At 61.4% G+C, this 16796-nt stretch overlaps 1 protein-coding gene and 1 long non-coding RNA gene across 2 annotated transcripts; both read right to left on the bottom strand.

Moving 5' to 3' along the window:
- Positions 1-3637: 3637 nt before the first annotated feature.
- On the bottom strand, positions 3638-6077 carry LOC116498329 (myosin light chain kinase, smooth muscle-like). Its single transcript, XM_032202566.1, has 8 exons — positions 5974-6077; positions 5669-5872; positions 5229-5446; positions 4901-5024; positions 4672-4824; positions 4361-4481; positions 4180-4270; positions 3638-3801 (listed from the first exon to the last, which is right to left on the bottom strand). Exons 1-8 carry the CDS (start codon positions 6075-6077, stop codon positions 3638-3640), a joined length of 1179 nt encoding a protein of 392 aa, XP_032058457.1.
- A 358-nt stretch (positions 6078-6435) lies between these two features.
- Positions 6436-7149, bottom strand: LOC116498341. The gene is made up of 3 exons (XR_004254174.1): positions 7064-7149; positions 6787-6944; positions 6436-6522 (listed from the first exon to the last, which is right to left on the bottom strand). It is a non-coding gene; the product is annotated as an uncharacterized LOC116498341 (long non-coding RNA).
- Positions 7150-16796: the final 9647 nt, after the last annotated feature.

The following is a 16796-nucleotide window of genomic DNA, read 5'->3' as shown; positions in this document are numbered from 1 at the left end:
GCAGCCGTCAGCAATTGACATTATTAACAGGAACAGGCTCTTGCCACAAAAAATATGAGCCGGGCCTGGGTGCTGATAAGGCCTCGTCAGCAAGAGGGTCCACACAGCGATAGCGAGACAGGAAGGTCACGGCATCCTTCCCCGTTAGGCCAAGAGAAGAAGAGATAAGAGCCATGAAATCCCCGACCAAGGGACCACTGACACCTGGGCCTGGCTAACATTTTGGGGGCTGCAGCAACGTGACACGTTCTGCTACAGAAGGCTCATGCCATGGTGACCATCAGCTTCCCGCAGGGAATAACGAACTCTCTGAAAGTGGGTTTGCTGCTGTCAGCCCAGCAGCAGTCCCCACAGTGGTTGTAAGAGTGGGTGGATTTAGTTCTGTTTAATAAAAATAACACTTTCCTCTTACCCCCTCACAGCCTCACCTCCAGCTCCAAGGAGCGCACAGCAGGGAGGGCCTGAGGAGAAGCAGCTGGTGGATAAAGAGGAAGGTGCCAGAGGAGGGTCCCACGCGTGCCTCAAGCATTATTTTGCACAGCCTTAGCCCAACAGCAGGCATTGGGCTGCACCATTCAGACCCCAGTGCCTTTCACAGAATCGCAGGGGTTGAAAGGGACCTCAAGAAGTCATCGGGGTCCAACCCCCTGCCAAAGCAGGTTCCCTAGAGCAGGCTGCCCAGGTAGGCATCCAGACGGGCCGTCAGCATCTCCAGAGGAGACTCCACAACCTCCCTGGGCAGCCTGTCCCAGTGCTCTGTCACCCTTACCATGAAAAAGGTTCTTTCACATGTTGGTTCAGAACTTCCTGTGATCCGTTCTGTGTCCATTGCCCCTTGTCCTGTCCCCACAAACCACTGAAAAGAGGTAGGCCAAATCCCTCAGCTATTTATACACATTGATGAGATCCCCTCTCAGTCTTCTTTTCTCCAGGCTGAACAGACCCAGGTCTCTCAGCCTTTCCCCATAGGGGAGATGCTCCAGGCCCCGTATCATCTTTGTGGCCCTCTGCTGGACGCTTTCCAGGAGATCCCTGTCTTTTTTGTACCAAGGAGCCCAGAACTGGACACAAAGGAGGGCTTTTTCACAAGCCCTCCAGCTTCAGCTGAGAAAGAGCAGCCTCCAGCCCAGTTTAAACACAAAAGGTGGGTTTATTGCAGCAAGTAAGCTGCAAATAATAAATAAACTGAACAAATAGAGTGAGTGCAGCCACCAGCTCCTCTCCAGAGGCTGCTCAGCATCACTGAGGGCAGGGAAAGACTAGGACAGACCAGACCTGGGCTCCTAAATCCTGATTTTGGCCCAAGCTGCCTCCTTAGGGTAAGGTTTGAGGTCACGCTGCAGTTTCTGGGCCCTCTCCAGCCCTGCTGGTTGCAGAGTTGGTATAGGAACTTGGAGACCAGAGTCCCCAGGGATGGCTGGATGCAAAAGGAGGGCTTTGAAGTAAGAGTAAGGGGAGAGAGAGCAACCAGCAGCTCTGTGAGGGAGGGACGGGCAGGGTTTCTGAAGAGAGGGCTCGAGGTGATGTGACAGGGAGGGATCATAAAATCAGCAACATAAGGCTCAAGCAGGGTCACCTCCAGCACTTCGCTATTAGCAAGGAGGTGCCCACAAGGCACCATTACAGAGAAACCTCCCACACCATTTCTAGGAACTCAGTGTCCTGGGGAGCCTCTTTCAAGTGCCTGTACACTAATGCATGCAGTACTGGGAATAACCACGATGCATTTCCTGGAGGGAAGAGGGGCCTGAAAAAAGCTGGTTCTGATTCAAGGATCACATCCTCCAAGCTCAAGGTGCAAGCAAGGACAGGTAACATGGAAGGAATGGAGACACTGAGCAGCCAAGGATGAAGTTAAGAAAAACTAAAGCTCAAATGGAATTAAAGCTATACAGAAATGTCAAGGACAACAAGGACAGCTTCTGTAAGTACACTGATGACAAAAGGAAGGCTGGGGAACTATGGGCTCACTGCTGAATGAAGCAGGAGACCTGGTTACACAGGACAGGGAGACAGACTGAGTGCCTCAGTCCTTACCAGCAAGCCTGGCCTTCAGGAATCACAGGTCCCAGACAGCAGGAAAAACTGGAGCAAGGAAGGTGCATCCTCAGTGGAAGAGGATCATATCAAAGAACACTTAAACTGGACATACATAAATCCATAGGCCCTAATGGGACGCACCACACAAGTGCCAAGGGAACACGCAGATGTCACTCCGAGACCACTCCTGATAATCTTTGAATGATCACGGTGGCTGGAGAAGTGCCCAAAGACTAGAGAAATGCAAGTGTCACTCCTGTCTTCAAGAAGGAGGACCTGGGGAACTACAAGTCAGTCAGCCTCACCCCAGACCCTGGGAAGGTGCTGGGGCAGCTAAACCTGGAAGCCATTTCCAGGCCCAGGCACACAAAGGGTAAGAAAATAATCAGGAACAGTAAGCATAGACTCACCACAGGGAAGTCATGCTTAACCAGCTTGAGCTTCTGCAATGAAACGGCTGATCTGGCAGACAAGGAGAGAGCAGGGGATATTGCCTGCCTGGATGTTCACAAGGCCTTCAACACTGTCCCCATGTAGACAAGCTGGTGATGCGTGGGCTGGATGGGCAGATTGAGGGGCATCAAAAACTGACTGAAGGGCAGAGCCCAGAGGATGGCCATCAGTGGTGCAACAAGTGGAGGCCAGCAACTAGCAGAGTACCCCAGGGGTCAACGCTTGGACCAGTCCTGCTCAACACCTTCACTAACGATGTGGGTGAATGGGCAGAGAAACCCCAGCAGGTTTGCAGCCCAGCAAATGGCCATGAAAGTGAAGGGACTGAAGGATCTCTCCTGTGGCAGTGTCAGAGCGCTGAGTCTCAGATGGTCTTCATGTGAATGCATATAGATGTAAGATGTGTGGAGGAAGGGTGCCGTGAGGACAGAGCCAGCGCCAGGCACAAGCTGGTGTGCAGGAGGCACGCTCTGAGCACCAGGAAGCACATCTTTACCACGCAGGTGACTGAGCCCAGAGAGGCTGGGGGTCTCCCTTCCATGGAGGGATTCAGGATCCCCAGACACGGTCCTGGACTACCTGCTCGAGGTGGCACTGCTTGAGCAAGGGATTGGACCAGATTGACCCAGAGGTCCCCTCCAAGCCCATCCCTGCTCCTCCCACCCACCTGGGGTTTAGGGCACAGTGCCACCCCCCCTCAGCCCCCAGGGGAAGGAGGATGCTCCCTATCAAGGGACTTCACCTGCAGCCGTCCCCTCTCAGGCCCAGTCCCCAGGGCACAGTGCCAGGCTCCCTCCCAGACAAGGCAAAGGTGGGGGCCCAGCCTCAGGAGAGCTGGTTGCTGACTCCCAAAGGGCAAGGACAGCTTGGGCAGCTCTTTGCCACCCCTCCCAGTGATTTGGGGAGAAAGGAGCAGCACAGGGAGTGCAGAGATCCTCGGTGCTTTATTGTGCTCACAAGACATGCAGTGAGAAGAGCCAGGCTTAGCTCTAGCGCAGGTGGCCATGGGGGCACTGGTTCCTCGCTTGGGACAGCGAGCAGCCCTGTCCCCACACCAGCACAGTGGCACCAGGGGTCTGGGCCAACTGCAGGCTGGCCAGGCCATGGTGCAAGCTGCTGTGACAGCAGAGAAGAGTCACCAGCTCTAGGTGGCCCGTGGCTGGGGGATGCTGGCACTGCTCTCTGCCTGTCCTGCAGCCGTGATGCTCCCACCTTCCACCTCATTGTCCATCGGTGGCTCAGAGAAGCTGGGACCCTGCTGGGGCAGAGACTCAGAGGCTTGGTCCTCCTCTAGGCTGCAGCACGGGTCTGTGGGCAGATGGACAGAGGGCACAGTGAGGAGTCACCCGCATTCAACCCTCTTCCTCTGCTGGAGGAACGTACGTGACACCCAAACACCAGGCCCTGTAGGGATCAGCTCCTGATCTATGGGATCTGGAGCACATTCAGATCCCAGCGCTGCAGAGCAGTATGCACTGCTTCCAAGGCCACAGCAGCATTGGCCCCTCAGGGCTGAGGACAGGGGGCTTTGGGGCACAGAAGTTGCCCCAGAGCAGAAGCACCACACCAGGGACATGCCCAAGGCGCTCGGTGGCACCGAGGCAGGTCAGGGCAGAGGTGGGGGTGACAAAGCATAGGAACAAGGATTGATGGGGTGCATTGGAGCCAATGCTTCAGGGCCATCACCTTCCTCATCCTGAGCCTCTGATGCTCTCCTCTCTGTGCTCTGGGACAGCAGGGTGAGCCTGTTGAGGGCCAGCAGGGCTTTGCCTGTTTTCTGGAGAAAAGGGAAGAGCACTGAGTCCCACCACAGCAGTTCCCAGCCTCATATCCACCACCATCTCCCAGGCACATCCCTCCCATGCACCTGCCACTTCCGACGAGCCAGGAACTGCTTCATCCGCTCCTTCGGCAGCGCCTTTGTGCTGCTGGGCAGGGGCTGCTGCAGCCAGGGGTGCAGCAGAGCCTCGGGGCTGGAGAGCCGGCGGCTGGGGAGAGGGCACAGTGGGGTCAGGGGCTGCCATCAAGCCCTTGGCCCCAGGGAGAGGCTCTGGGCACTCCACGGGCAGCATTCAGCACGGTAGGGCTCACACCTTCCCCTCTTCGTACCCCTCCCCACACACCAAAACCCAGCCCGGCTCTGTGGGGACGCACCCAGCGCCCACCCCCAGCTCCTACCCAGGGTCCTTCTGCAGCAGTTGGCTGATGAAGTCTTTGGCTTGCTGGGAGATGTCTGAGAAGGTCTCCTCCTCAAACTCCCACTGGGCAGCAGTGACGTTGCTCAGCGTCTCCATGTCAGTGTCCCCCTGGAAGGGGGACTCCCCGCTCAGCCTGGAGAGGGGACAGAGGCTGTCAGCAGCAACTCAGCCCCTTCCCGACCAACTGCCGTCCCCCAGCAGCCACTCACAGGATGTAACAGATGACACCGATGCTCCACATGTCTGTGGCAAACCCCACGGGCTCGAAGGAGACCACTTCTGGAGCCATGAACTCGGGGGTCCCATGCAGCACCTTCACGGGGGTGTCTGGAGCTGCAGAGAAGGTGGGGCTGTGCCAGGACCTCCCCAGGGCACCCCAACACACGCCTCTACCTGGGGGTGTTGGGGGCAAGCCCAGGAACTGCCCCCAGGGCCCATCTTGACGCTGGGCACCCATGGGTGCAGGGTTCTCCAAGCTGCCCACCTCACGGGTTTCCCCGCAGCACCCTGTCGTCAGCAGGGACCCCCCTCACTCACCCAGCTTCCGTGCCAGGCCAAAGTCGGCGATCTTGAGCCAGTGGCTGCTGGGACTGACGCAGACAATGTTCTCAGGCTTGAGGTCGAGGTGGACGATGGCCTGGCCGTGCATGTACTGCAGCCCCTCCAGGATCTGCCGCATGTACTGGGTGCTGCTGGGCTCCGTGTGCTCAAAGTCATCATCCACGATGCGCTCGAAGAGCTCCCCACCGGCCACACTGAGGAGCAGGCAGGGCGCTGGGGGACCCCGCTGGGGTCTGCCAGCCCCGAGGAGGGGGAAAAACCCCCAGAGAGCCCGGACCCAGCACTCCGGGTGCATCTCAGTGCCCAGGTCCCCAGGGTCTGCAGGCCCCCAATCCACCCTACACCCCATGCCAGGACCCCGGGGTGCAAGGACCCTCCCCAAGGCAGCGGGTGTTCCCAGCGCGGCCCCCACTCACTACTCCATCACCATCACCAGCTCAGCGGGACCCTGGAAGGCAGCAAGGCACTGCACGAGGCGCGGGTGGTGCAGCAGGTTCATGAGCTCCACCTCAGCCTGAGCCACCTGCTTCTCTTTGGCTGTCCGCGTCCGAAAATACTTCCCAGCCCGGATCTTGCCGCTGGCTTTCTCCCGCAGCCGGTACACGGTGCCGAACTTGCCCCTGGGACAGAGCGAGCATGGAGGAGCCATCACCACCACCCCGACCACATGTTGTCAGATCCCATAGCTCAGGGGTGGTGGGGATGCAGGACCCTGGCTTACTCTCCGAGCTTCTCCAGCTGCGTGTACACGTCCGAAACCTTCTCCCGGGTGTTGATGACAACATCGCAGTGCTCAAAAGCCTCCTCACCTGCTGGCAGGGACATGCACAGATCCTGATGGAGCTGAGCCCAAGCCTCACACCGCAGGGACCATCCCTTCCCCAGCGGTGCTCATTTCTGTACCCCAACATCCCCAGGTCCATTCAGGACCATCCAGCTGCCAGCCCCAGCCACTGCAGCCGCAACAGGGGTTCCTGCAACTTGCACCCCCAGAGCAGCCAGCACCACGCAAGTCCCAGTGCCTCAGTGGTGCGGGACAAAGGTGCCTTCAGGATCAGAAGGGCTGCAGGACCCCAGTCCAAGCAGGAAAGGGGATGGGATGGGAGGTGAGCACTGATGTGGGGGGCAGACTGGGGCCGTGGCCAACCCAGGGCAGCCCAAGGACTGTGCACTACCTTCTGCCTGAGACATGGTGCTGCTGTCGGCTCCTTGCCAGGTGCTGGCGTGGTCAGGACGGATGCTGGATGCGGCCCCAGGAGTCCTGGCAGCCCTGTGTTGGGACAGGGGTGCAAGGCAGATGGTGCCTGAGTGCCTGGACATGTGGGAGCAGCCCCACAGCACTGCACAGCCCCAACACAGCCCCTGCTGTGCCCCGAGTGCCTCCCCTGCACCTCCATCCCACAGAGCCCCGCACCTCCCCCACAGGAGACCTCGAGCACCTTGCTGCCCGCACCAGCCCCGCCTGATGCCCCCATCCTGCCCACGAGCTGGCACCTCGCTGGGCGCCAACACCAGCAGGTACATGGGGTCAAACCTGCTGCTTGCAGAGGTGGGAGGCAATTTCAGAGCAACACCCCCATTTCCTTCAAATCAATCTCTTTCTAGGACCACCGATGCCTTAGGCAAGAAGCTGCAGCCTTTCTCAAGCTCCATCTTGCGACAGCCAGGAAATCCCCAGGAAAAGCTGCATTTCTAGGGCAAAGGAGCTGTTTCCTCAGCTCCTTCCCCTCCCCAACCTGCACACAAGTAGGGGAAGAAGACAGAGCATGAGGCAGGGACGCCCAAGCCCCAGACCAAGTCTCAGCACTCACCTGCCTCCGTCCAGTCCTGTCCTGGCCCAGGCCACCAGCACAGGTCCCCAGTCCGTCCCACTCAGACACTGTGGAGCCACTGGAGTCACGAGCTAGCTGGGAAGGAAGGGGTGATGCTGGGGCTGGCATCAGGGACCACAGTGGCCACACAGCCCGGATGGGGACGTCTCAGTACCAAGCGCCTGCCCAGCTCCAGGAGCAGCCGGAGCATCCCTCCACAGCAGTGTGGGAATGGCCCAGCTCTCCCCTCCCTTTCCTTCCCAGCACACGGAGCATTTCTACGCGTCCCATTTCCGGCCTTGGGGACAAACAACCACCAGCATCACTGCTAGGCCACCCCACAGCCACTGCAGCCACCCCCAAACCAGCAGCGTGCTCCCAAACTTAGCCCCACGCAGGGCTCAGCTGGAGGAACCCCAACCAAAACCACCCAGGGGCCTGCAGAGACCCAGCACGCTCCAACACCCAGCAAAATCCCCACACCAGCCAACCCCCACCTCTGGGCCCCTCTCTCTGCTTGCATCCAGCCCTGCTCCCTCTCAGGGCCTAAATCCTGCCCTAGCCCAGCCCCGCCTTGCCCCCACCCATGGGTGGGGACCCACAAGGGCACTGAGTTCCTGCACCTGCTACCCCGGCTCCCCCTGGGGCCAATATCCCACTGGAGCCATCGCCCACCCTGAACCCCCCTGGCTCTGGCCGCCCCCCTGTCCCCAGCTGAGCTGGGCTCTGGACTGGCCTCGGGGACATGGGGGTGGCTGTGGCAAAGCCGGGATGAACAGGAACGAGGTTTTGCAAAATAACTCGCTGCATCTGAGCCCTGCTGGTGTGGAGAAAAAATGGCATTTCCCAGCCTCTCCCCCCCAGGGCAAGGTCTTGCAGGCTGTGTGGCCGCTCTGAGACCAGGCAGAACACCGTGCCTCAGTTTCCCTGCTTTAAACCGGGAATAACTCGGCGATTTCCTGCAGAGGAGCCTCCAGACCTGGGGATGGGACAGAGGGCCCCATCCCCTCAGGCAGCCCCCTTCCACAGCCTCCCCACGGCACAGGGACATCACCCACGTTACCTGCGGTGCCCCTGCGGGGTCGCGGCGCTGGTCTCACTGCAGAAGCGATGTGGGGCTCCGCCAACACTGGCAGCCGCACCGCCACCACCGCCACTCCCGTGCTCAGCCCAAAGTCCAGGAGCTGAAGGCCGGCGGGAGGCGCGGGGACGACGTCCCCAGCACCAGCGGGTGATGGTGGCAGGGGACACCGCGGCCACGCTCCGGCATGGAGCACAGCCTGGGGACGGTGGCTCGGCCTTGCCGCTTCCCCGTGACCCCGCGGGTGGCTGGGGGGAGCTGGGTGCAGCAGGCCCCACGGGGGTGGGCGCTGTGGCTGTGGGGTCCCTGCTGGCCCCCAGCCGTGCGGCTGCTGCCGGCTCGGTGACGTGGGCAGCGCGCGGCTTGGCCGGGCCCTGCTGGGATATTGACCCCGCCGGGATGCGGCAGGGCACGCCGGGGACGTGGAGGACGCACAGGGGAGGGCAGCGGAGGAGAGGCCGGGACCGCCAGCCTCACCCTGCAGGCTGGGGAGAGGCGGTGGAGGCCCCACTCGTGCCCGGCACCACCCCAGTTCCTGCAGCATCCTCGGTCGGGCCCTGCTCAGGAGGGTTTTGGGGTCCAGGCTGTGTTTTCCTGCCTGACACGGCAGTCAGCTGGCTTCTTGCATCTCAGCACAGTGCAAAATGGGGCAGAAAGGGACAAAATGGCAGGCTGAGGTTGTGGGGTGCATGGGCAGGGGAGGACGGGGGCTGTGTGGGCGATGCAGCTCCTGGGGAGCAGGATCCGGCCCCCGCGTGTGAGGGATCCCAGCAGCCACTTGATGTCAGTGTTGTCCCAACGCTCGTCCTGGCCACGAGCAGCAGAAATTATAAAACAAAAACGCTCAGAAAAAGGCCCAACTGCCTCGGTGGCGTTGATCAGCCCCTCTGGAGCACCACAGCTGGATCTGCCCCCACACCCCCCCTTTACATCAACGCCAAAAAAACCCAAAGGCAACGCTTTTGGGGCACGTGTGCCGGTTCTCAGTGCGCTGGGCAGACCCGAGCCGGGAGCTGTGGCAGCGAGCACGGAGCCTTCTCCCCGCAGAGCTCCGTTGGCCGACATCCACCGACGAGCAGGGGCTTGACTCCTTCTCCTCCTCCCTGCCATGTGCCCGGCTGCCGTTGGCTTCCCGGGCAAACCCCGGTCGTGGAGGGGCTTCGGCGTCTGATCATTCCCTCCGAACAGCTGCCGAGTGCAGTTCGCATCCCCTTGCTTACATTTTTCCTTCCTTTTGTGCCTAATTGCTTTCAGGTCTGGGAAAGCCCGTCTGAAATGTCAGGCGGCGCGTTACCGGCCGAGGCCGGCCTCTGCTTGTGCGTTAGAGAAGTAATTAGATCGTTATCGCCCGCGCCCCGGCAACCATTAATTCCTACGTGGGGGATCGGGGATCGATGTGTCTCCAGCTGCCAGCAGGCGCCGCGGCCTCGCCCCGAGCAAAACACCGCAGGAAGGGCCCGGGTGCAAGATTTGGGGGCTTGGGCCCGTGGGGAAAGTTCCCGGGGTGGGGGCTCCGGGCTGCGTCCACGCCACCCCTCCTGCTCCCGGTGGGAAAGCCACCGTGTCCTGTCCCTGTGTGTCCCCGTGTCCCCGGGGTGGTTTGCAGCCCGCTCCAGGTCGCCCATTTTGTGTGGGACGCGAGGCAGACAATGACAAGCTGCCTGGTTTGCTGTAGGCCCTACAAAAACTCCTCTGCGGGGCTCTGCCCGCTCACCCCACAGTGCCCATGGCCGTAGCCATCAGCCCGGGTCCCACGGGGACACCCCGCAGTGTCGGGGTGCAGCCACCGTCTGTCATCGCGCCCCCACTGCTGCCACCCCCCCTTGGCCACCCGACTGCAGCCCCTGGGGGCTGTGGGCAGCACGGGGGGGACGGTGCCACGCGGGGGGCACGAGGGGAACGTGGAGGGGACAGAGGGGATGTTGGGGACACCGGGCACAGGGTGGGGACACGTGGGGGCCACAAGAGGATGTGGGCCATGGAGGGCGTGTGGGGGACACAGGGGATGTGAGGGACATGCGGGGGACACGGGACATGGTGGAAATGTCGGGGGACATGGGGGACATGGGGGGGGACACAGCAGACGTGGGGGCCGTGGGAGCACAGGGGGGACACCGAGGACCTGGGAGGACCCAGGGGCACCTGGGGGACCCTGAGACACAGCGGGGGGGACACGGGGCTGGGGGCACCCGGGGGCAGGGGGGTGCAGGGGGGGCCGGGACAGGCTCTGGGCGGGGCCGGGGGCTGGGAAGGGTGGGCGGGGCCTGGAGCGTTGGGGGCGGGGCCTGGGGGCGGGGCCACATGAGGAGGGCGCGGGGGGGGAACTGGGAGGTGGGGGCTGGGAACTGGGGGCTGTTAATTGGGAACTGGATACTGGGAGCTGGGAACTGGGAGGTAGGGGCTGGGAGCTGAGCTGGGAGGTGTTAACTGGGAACTGGGAGCTGAGTACTGGGAGCTGGAGGCTGGGAACTGGGAGGTGGGGGCTGGTTACTGGGAACTTGGAGTTAGGAACTGGGGGTTGGGAGCTGTTAACTGGCAGCTGGGTTCTGTTAACTGGGAGCTCTTAACTGGGCGCTGTGCAGCCACCACCGCCTGCACTGGGTGCGGACGCCTCGCTGGTGGTGCCTGATCCGCAGCAGCCTTGGCATGAAGCGGAGCAGAACGCACGGCGCGATGCGGGGTCACGGGCTGGGGCTTGGGGCGTGCAGGGCACGAGTCCTTGCAGCAACACCCATGGATCATCCCCATGAGGAGCATCCAGTCCAACGCCTGGCTCCACACAGAACGCCCCAAAATAACAAATTCTGGTGTGGTGTGGCCCCGAATTGTGGTTCCCCCGCCCCCGCTGGGCACAGGACACGCTCGGGGCAACACACGCAGAGCTCTGGCTCTGGCTCACCGCCTGTGGGAGCGAGGACTGCGTGTGTGGAAGCTCCCGGTCCCAAAGCAGGGTGAGAGCCCCGGGAGGGTGGCACACACACAGCTTGGCAGCAGCAGCTTTGCAGGCAGTAACGAGCACTGCAGCCAGTAACGAGGCTGCTGGGTAACGAACCCAGGTGCAGCTGCTGGGAGAGCCCCCCCCCCCATTTATCTGAGGGACTTTTTAGCTCCTCATTGTGATGGCAAGAGACAAAAATAACCGCACGTGGCAATGGCAACCTCAGAGCCAGGGTCAGCCCGGCCAATGGGACGTGTGAGTGTCGCCACAGCTACCAAAACCATGTCCCCAACACCGGAAAAAAGCATAAAGTCCTAAAGAAGGGGGTCCTCGGGCTTGCAGGGACGGACCGGCACGTGGGAGCGCGCTGAAACACCCCCCGTGAGCTTGGGGTGTGCTGAGGAGAGGCGAGGAGCAATGAGCCCATCCCAGGGATGGCGGCTCTGCCTCCCTCCTGCCCCCTGAGAAGATGCCAGCGACCCCTGTGCTAACGCTGCTGCTGGGGCCGGGGACAAAACCTCAACTGTGCCTCAGCCGGGGCTGTGGGGCTGAGCTCGGTGCTGGGCTCCCAGGGCTCCTCCTGCCCCAGCACGGCGCTGGCCATCGCCACCACCCAGCCACAGAGCCCTGCCAGCGCTGCCTCCCCGGTGGGTGCTGCCAGGGACATGGGCAGTGAGCCGGCCGAGGGGAGCTGGCACTGCGCCGGGGAGCTGCCGCGTGGGGTGTGGACGTGGCAGCAACGCTGCCAGCCTCAGGCACAGCCACAACGGGGTTCTGCAAAAGGGTTTTTGCTCCCTGCTTTTTCCTTGTACCTGCAGCAGGGTCACATTGGGACATACGCAGCGAGAGGGGGCATCTGTCCCCTCCTGCCCACTGAAATCCTGAGGCTGAAAGCAGCCCCAGCCCATTTCACTGCCACCCTTCCCTTTTTACCTTCAGGAGCAGGCCGTTTCCAACAGCAGCCCTCCAGCAGGAGAGATCAGCACGGTTAACTCAGCAACAGCACAAACAAAGAGGGTGGCAACGCCGGGAGTCCTTTAACCACAGAGCTTGTCACCACCTGCCCTGACAGCGAGGGGCTGCTGTGGGGGCAACCGTCACGCAGGCAGCGCTCCTGTCCCGTTACCGCACACCTTCACCCGCACAGCCTCAGAGAGGTGCCACCGAGAGCTGAGGGCAATGCTGCCGCGCTGCTCAGAGATTTTAATTCACCAGGAACCAGCTTGCCAGGAACCCTGCTCTGAATCCTCCCCTGAACGCCAGGAATGGAAGCAGAGATGGGGTTTGTGGAGGCTGCCAAGGAAGGGAATTTGTGCGGCACTTTGTCCGGAGCCACTCACCGCCCTGCCAAATGGTTTTGTGTATTTTGATACGTTGGCAGATTACTTCGGAGGAAGAATCAAACTGTCTAAATTAAATCTCAAGGAGAGCCTGTGATCTTGTGGTTTACCAACCCAGAAAAGATCTCTTTACTTTTGTAGCAGCAAAATTTGACTGAAAAGGTTTCACCGGGCTGCACAGGCCGACTCCCTGCACCATTCCCCTCGTTCCTCCCAAACTGGCACCGGGACACAGCCGGGGCTCGGCCCGCTCCGTGCCTCCCGTACGGCCCAAGACTTCTGCACGGCTTTTTGCCGCCCCCTGTGCCGTGCCGTGTGCCCGGACCCCCACTCGTGGCCGTTCCCTGAGCGCCTGCCGGGCCGAGCCCCCCCCGGCACCACCCCGGTGCTCGGGGCCAGGCCCCACGCGGGGAGCTCCCGGCCGCGCCCCTCGGGCCGCTCCGTTCCTGGACACCCAAGATGGAGCCGGGAGGAGGAGGCAGAGCCGGGGTTAATTAATTAATTGAGAACTCCGTTAATGGACTGGGATCGCACAAGCCGGCGGCTCCCGGGGAGCTCCCCAGAGGGGCGCGGGGTGCCCGTGAGCGGTCACCGGGCACGAGAGCGGCGTTCGCGGGGACGGACCCGGCAGTGCCCGGCCCGGGTCACAGCGGGGGGGGGCAGGGCCCAACCCCCGGCCCCGGCGCCCCCCGGGCGGGGCCTCAGCAGGCCGCACCAGGCCCCAGTAGGCCGCAGGCCCCACGCCCGTTGCCATGGCAACGCGCCTCGCCCAGGTGCGGGGCCCCTCGGGAGGGGCCGCTCAGCATCACGGGACAGCGAGTCCGCAACCGCCTCGCCTTCATCCCCGTGCTGCGGCGGCGGACTACAACTCCCACAACCCCCTGGGGGGCAGCGCAGCCCCCTCCCCTTCCTCTCCGCCCCTCGCTCCCATTGGCTCCGCCGCGACGCCGAGCGGCCGCACGGCGCCCTCCGATTGGCGGCAGCGCGGCGGGGTCGAGGCGCTGCCTATGGCGGCCGGGCGGGCGGTGAGGGGGGGAGCGCGGCCGCCATTTTGTGTGCGCGGAGGCCGGCGCCGGGTCCTCGGTGCCCGCCGCGGCGGGGCCGGTGAGGGGCCGGGGGCGGGCCGGGGCCGGGGGCTCCGCCGCGGCGGGGCCGGGCGGGGAGCCGCGGGGAGGCTGCGCCGCGGCCTCGGCCTCAGCCCGGGGCGGTGCGGGCCCGGCCCGGCCCCGCGCTGCCAGTGGGGGGGGGGGGGCTCGTGGCAGGCCCCGCTCGGGGCCGCTCCGGGGCCGCTCCGGGGCCGCTGCCCGGGGGGTGCCCGTGGGGGCGGCTTCGGGTGGGGTTTGGTGCCGGGACGCGGCTCCCGGGGGGGCGGAGGCCGCCGGTTGTCCGCAGGGGCTGCCCCGCGCCGCCACCCCCAGGGCCCGGTGCTCGCTGCCTCACGGCCCGGCCCAGCGGCCCCGGGGGAGATCGCAGCTGCCGTGGGCTCCCCGCAGCAGTGACACCGCGTCGCTTCCAGAGACTGCAAAATAAACGTGCTCCCCGTTGCTGGGCCGCCTGGGGAAGTCTTCAAGCCGATAATAAACTGCAGCAAACATCGCCCGGTGCTAAACGCCGCTCCTCTGGCTGGTGGAGACGAGAGCTGTGGAAATAACTGGGTGTTCTTGGGCAAGGAGAGGAAAAAAAAAAATAAATAAAGCGTGGCTGCGTGGAAGCCGTGCTGGGGAGGTTTGAGGCAAGAGGAGCCCCTGGAGTTTGGCTTCCCGGGGAGCAGGGAGACTGCTGGCAGCCCCTGAGCGGTGAGCGCTGGGGGTGCCGGGGCTGCTGCTCCCAGTGGGCCCTGGGCTGAGGCCCTGGCTGTGGTACAGGCACAGTGTCTTTAAGCAAGTTCCTCGGCCACGTTTTTTCTTCCCTCTGCACATTGGAGGTAATGCCAGCTTATCCCCTCGGTATTCATGGGGCTTGGTTCAGAGGCAAAACAGCGAGGTTTTGGAGGCTTCTGTTTTAAGTGCAGATTGTGTCGTGTGTGGAATCTTCCAGTCGTAAACCAGATTATGTTTATGTGCTTAGAGATTTTCTTTTTTTTTTTTTGAAGCTGTTTTGTTGAAATAACTGCTGGCAAATTTTCAGGCTGGCTTCCATGTTGCTGTACTAGTTCCTGAACTCTGAAGCTTTGTGTTTTACATATTGCAGCACTTCTAAGCTGGGAGGTTTGTTGTCGTGTGTGTCTTAGCGCACACACAATAGCTGATGGTCTAATTTTAAGTTGATTTTGCCAAACGAATCAGAGTTATATTTAGTTTAAGCCGCATGCCTTGCACCTCTCCGGGTTGTTAGAAGGTTTTTTTGGGGGGGGGAAGGGTGGGAGCAGAAATGAGAGAAACCACAGAGGGCCTGATCCTAACAGCCAGGCTTTGGTATGTTGCAGATGGACCAAAAGCTGCCAGCTTTTTGGAAGGCTGTTGGGCACTGGCCTCATCAGTGAGCGCTGTAAAAACTCTTCCTTGTACTGGGTTAACTCCCTGTTACGCAGCTTCTCCTTTAAAAAGAAATACTGCTTATATTGCAATACAACACGATCGTCGGGATATCCAGAACAGCTGTGTAAGTATCCTGCCGTAGCTTAAAGCTACAGAAATCCAATGAAACTGGTGCAAGGGAAGTCTCGGGCAGGGTAACGCTGCGTTGCCGGCGCTGTACCCGTGTGTGGTAAACTGGGAGATGTCAAGCAGCAGGGCTTAATGGGCAACGTAAGGCAGATCGCAGCACTCCAGGTGATCCCAAAGTCAAGCTGGAATGAAAAAGGCGAGGATCGGCCTTTGGGCAGCAGGGGAACGGCGGCGGCGAATCGTCCCTCCCTTCGCTGCAGGCCGGTGCTGGTGGAAGGTTGCTCAGCACCTCCTCTTCTGCTGGTGTTACCGGGCAGGATCTGGGTTTCGCTTCGCATGAACGTTGGCTGTTACAGGGTGAGCACGCTGTTGGGTTGGACTGCTTCCTTTTTTGTCTTCTTGCAGCGTTTTCAGGGAACTGGCCTGCTGTTGCACTGAAGAACGGCTGTGACTGAAGGTGGGATATTTCAGTCCCTTTTTGTGGTTGTGCCTTAGCGCAATAATTTCTGCCTCGTCCAGCTGGGCTGGGGAGAACCACAGGCCTTTCCTCAGCGAGTTGGAAAACCCTCGCAAGGGAGGAACGGTGAAAGACCTTTAGCCAAGAGGTCCTTGCACGGCCGCGTTTCTGAGGTTGCTGCAGCGCTGACGACCCGCCCCGCAGCTGGCGCAGCAGCAGGTGGGGCAGCAGCGAGCCTCAGAGCCGTGACGGGCAGGAGCCCCAGCATGGCAGGTTCCTGCCGCCACCGGCTCCGTGCCGACGTGCAGCCCATTAGGAGCGGTGTCAGTGAAGCTGCAGAGGCAGCAACATTCCTGGGCAGCACAGCTCACTGCTCGAGCAGCACGCTTGATCTCAGCTCACCCAAGGAGTCGGAATAAAGGCCAGCTGGCTCCAGCAGCCCAGGAAGGACCAAGCGGTGGTAGCGAGAGCAGGGATGTACTTCAAAGCTTTGGCAAACGCGGCTGCTTCGCCCTCCAGGGAGGTGCTTGCCCTCGACTAGTTAAGGCAGTGCTGCCTTATTGTCAGGAGGGACTAATTGCTGCCCTTTGATACCACATCACTGCCAGTGCTGCAGCACGATTAGCTTTGCCGAGCTCTAAGATTTTATTTGTTCCTCTCAAACAATCTTGTCACCTCTGCACCAGCTCCGAGCTCTCCCCTGGGCCGTGGCAGCGGGACGAGCTCCTGTCCCTCACCAATCCACAGGGAGGCTTCAGAGGCTCCCAAGTGCAGTAATTCTGTGTCTGCTGTGAGGGACAAATGCAGGAGCTGGAGCAAGCCCCTGAAAGGAGGCACGCTGCTCCAAAACGCCTTCTGAAATGGGGATCTGCCTGATACATATTAAGACATCGTTAAACCAGAGCACAGCACGGCTGTAGAATCAGAGTCGATCCCTGCGGTGGGAGCAGTGGTGCTGCGGGTGCGGGGGCACTCCCCTCATTTCCTAAGTCCCATCAGGTAAAGTATTTTTGCAGGTTGGACAAAAAGTTGTGCCTCTGCATGAAACGTAACAAAAGTTGGGGGCAACTGGATGGGGGGCAGCGGGTCTGGGTTCCTGAACATCATTGCAGATGTCGCCTTGTAACTGTTGCTGCCACATTTGACTAACGCCGTTTCCTTGTGCTAAGTTTTTCACCTTAACCAGGTGCTCAGCTCCGTGCTGGGCAGGTTGGTGCTGCCTCCAAGCGCGATGCCTCCTGCCGGACTTGGTGCTGTCGGGCACTGCCCTGCCCCAGAAGAACGCGGGACTGCCCCTCACAGCACAGTTAG

This window comes from Aythya fuligula, chromosome 24 (genome assembly GCF_009819795.1).
Source record: "Aythya fuligula isolate bAytFul2 chromosome 24, bAytFul2.pri, whole genome shotgun sequence".
Lineage (NCBI taxonomy): Eukaryota > Metazoa > Chordata > Aves > Anseriformes > Anatidae > Aythya > Aythya fuligula.
Note: the sequence above shows the minus strand (reverse complement) of the source record. Positions and strands in the feature narration are given on the sequence as shown.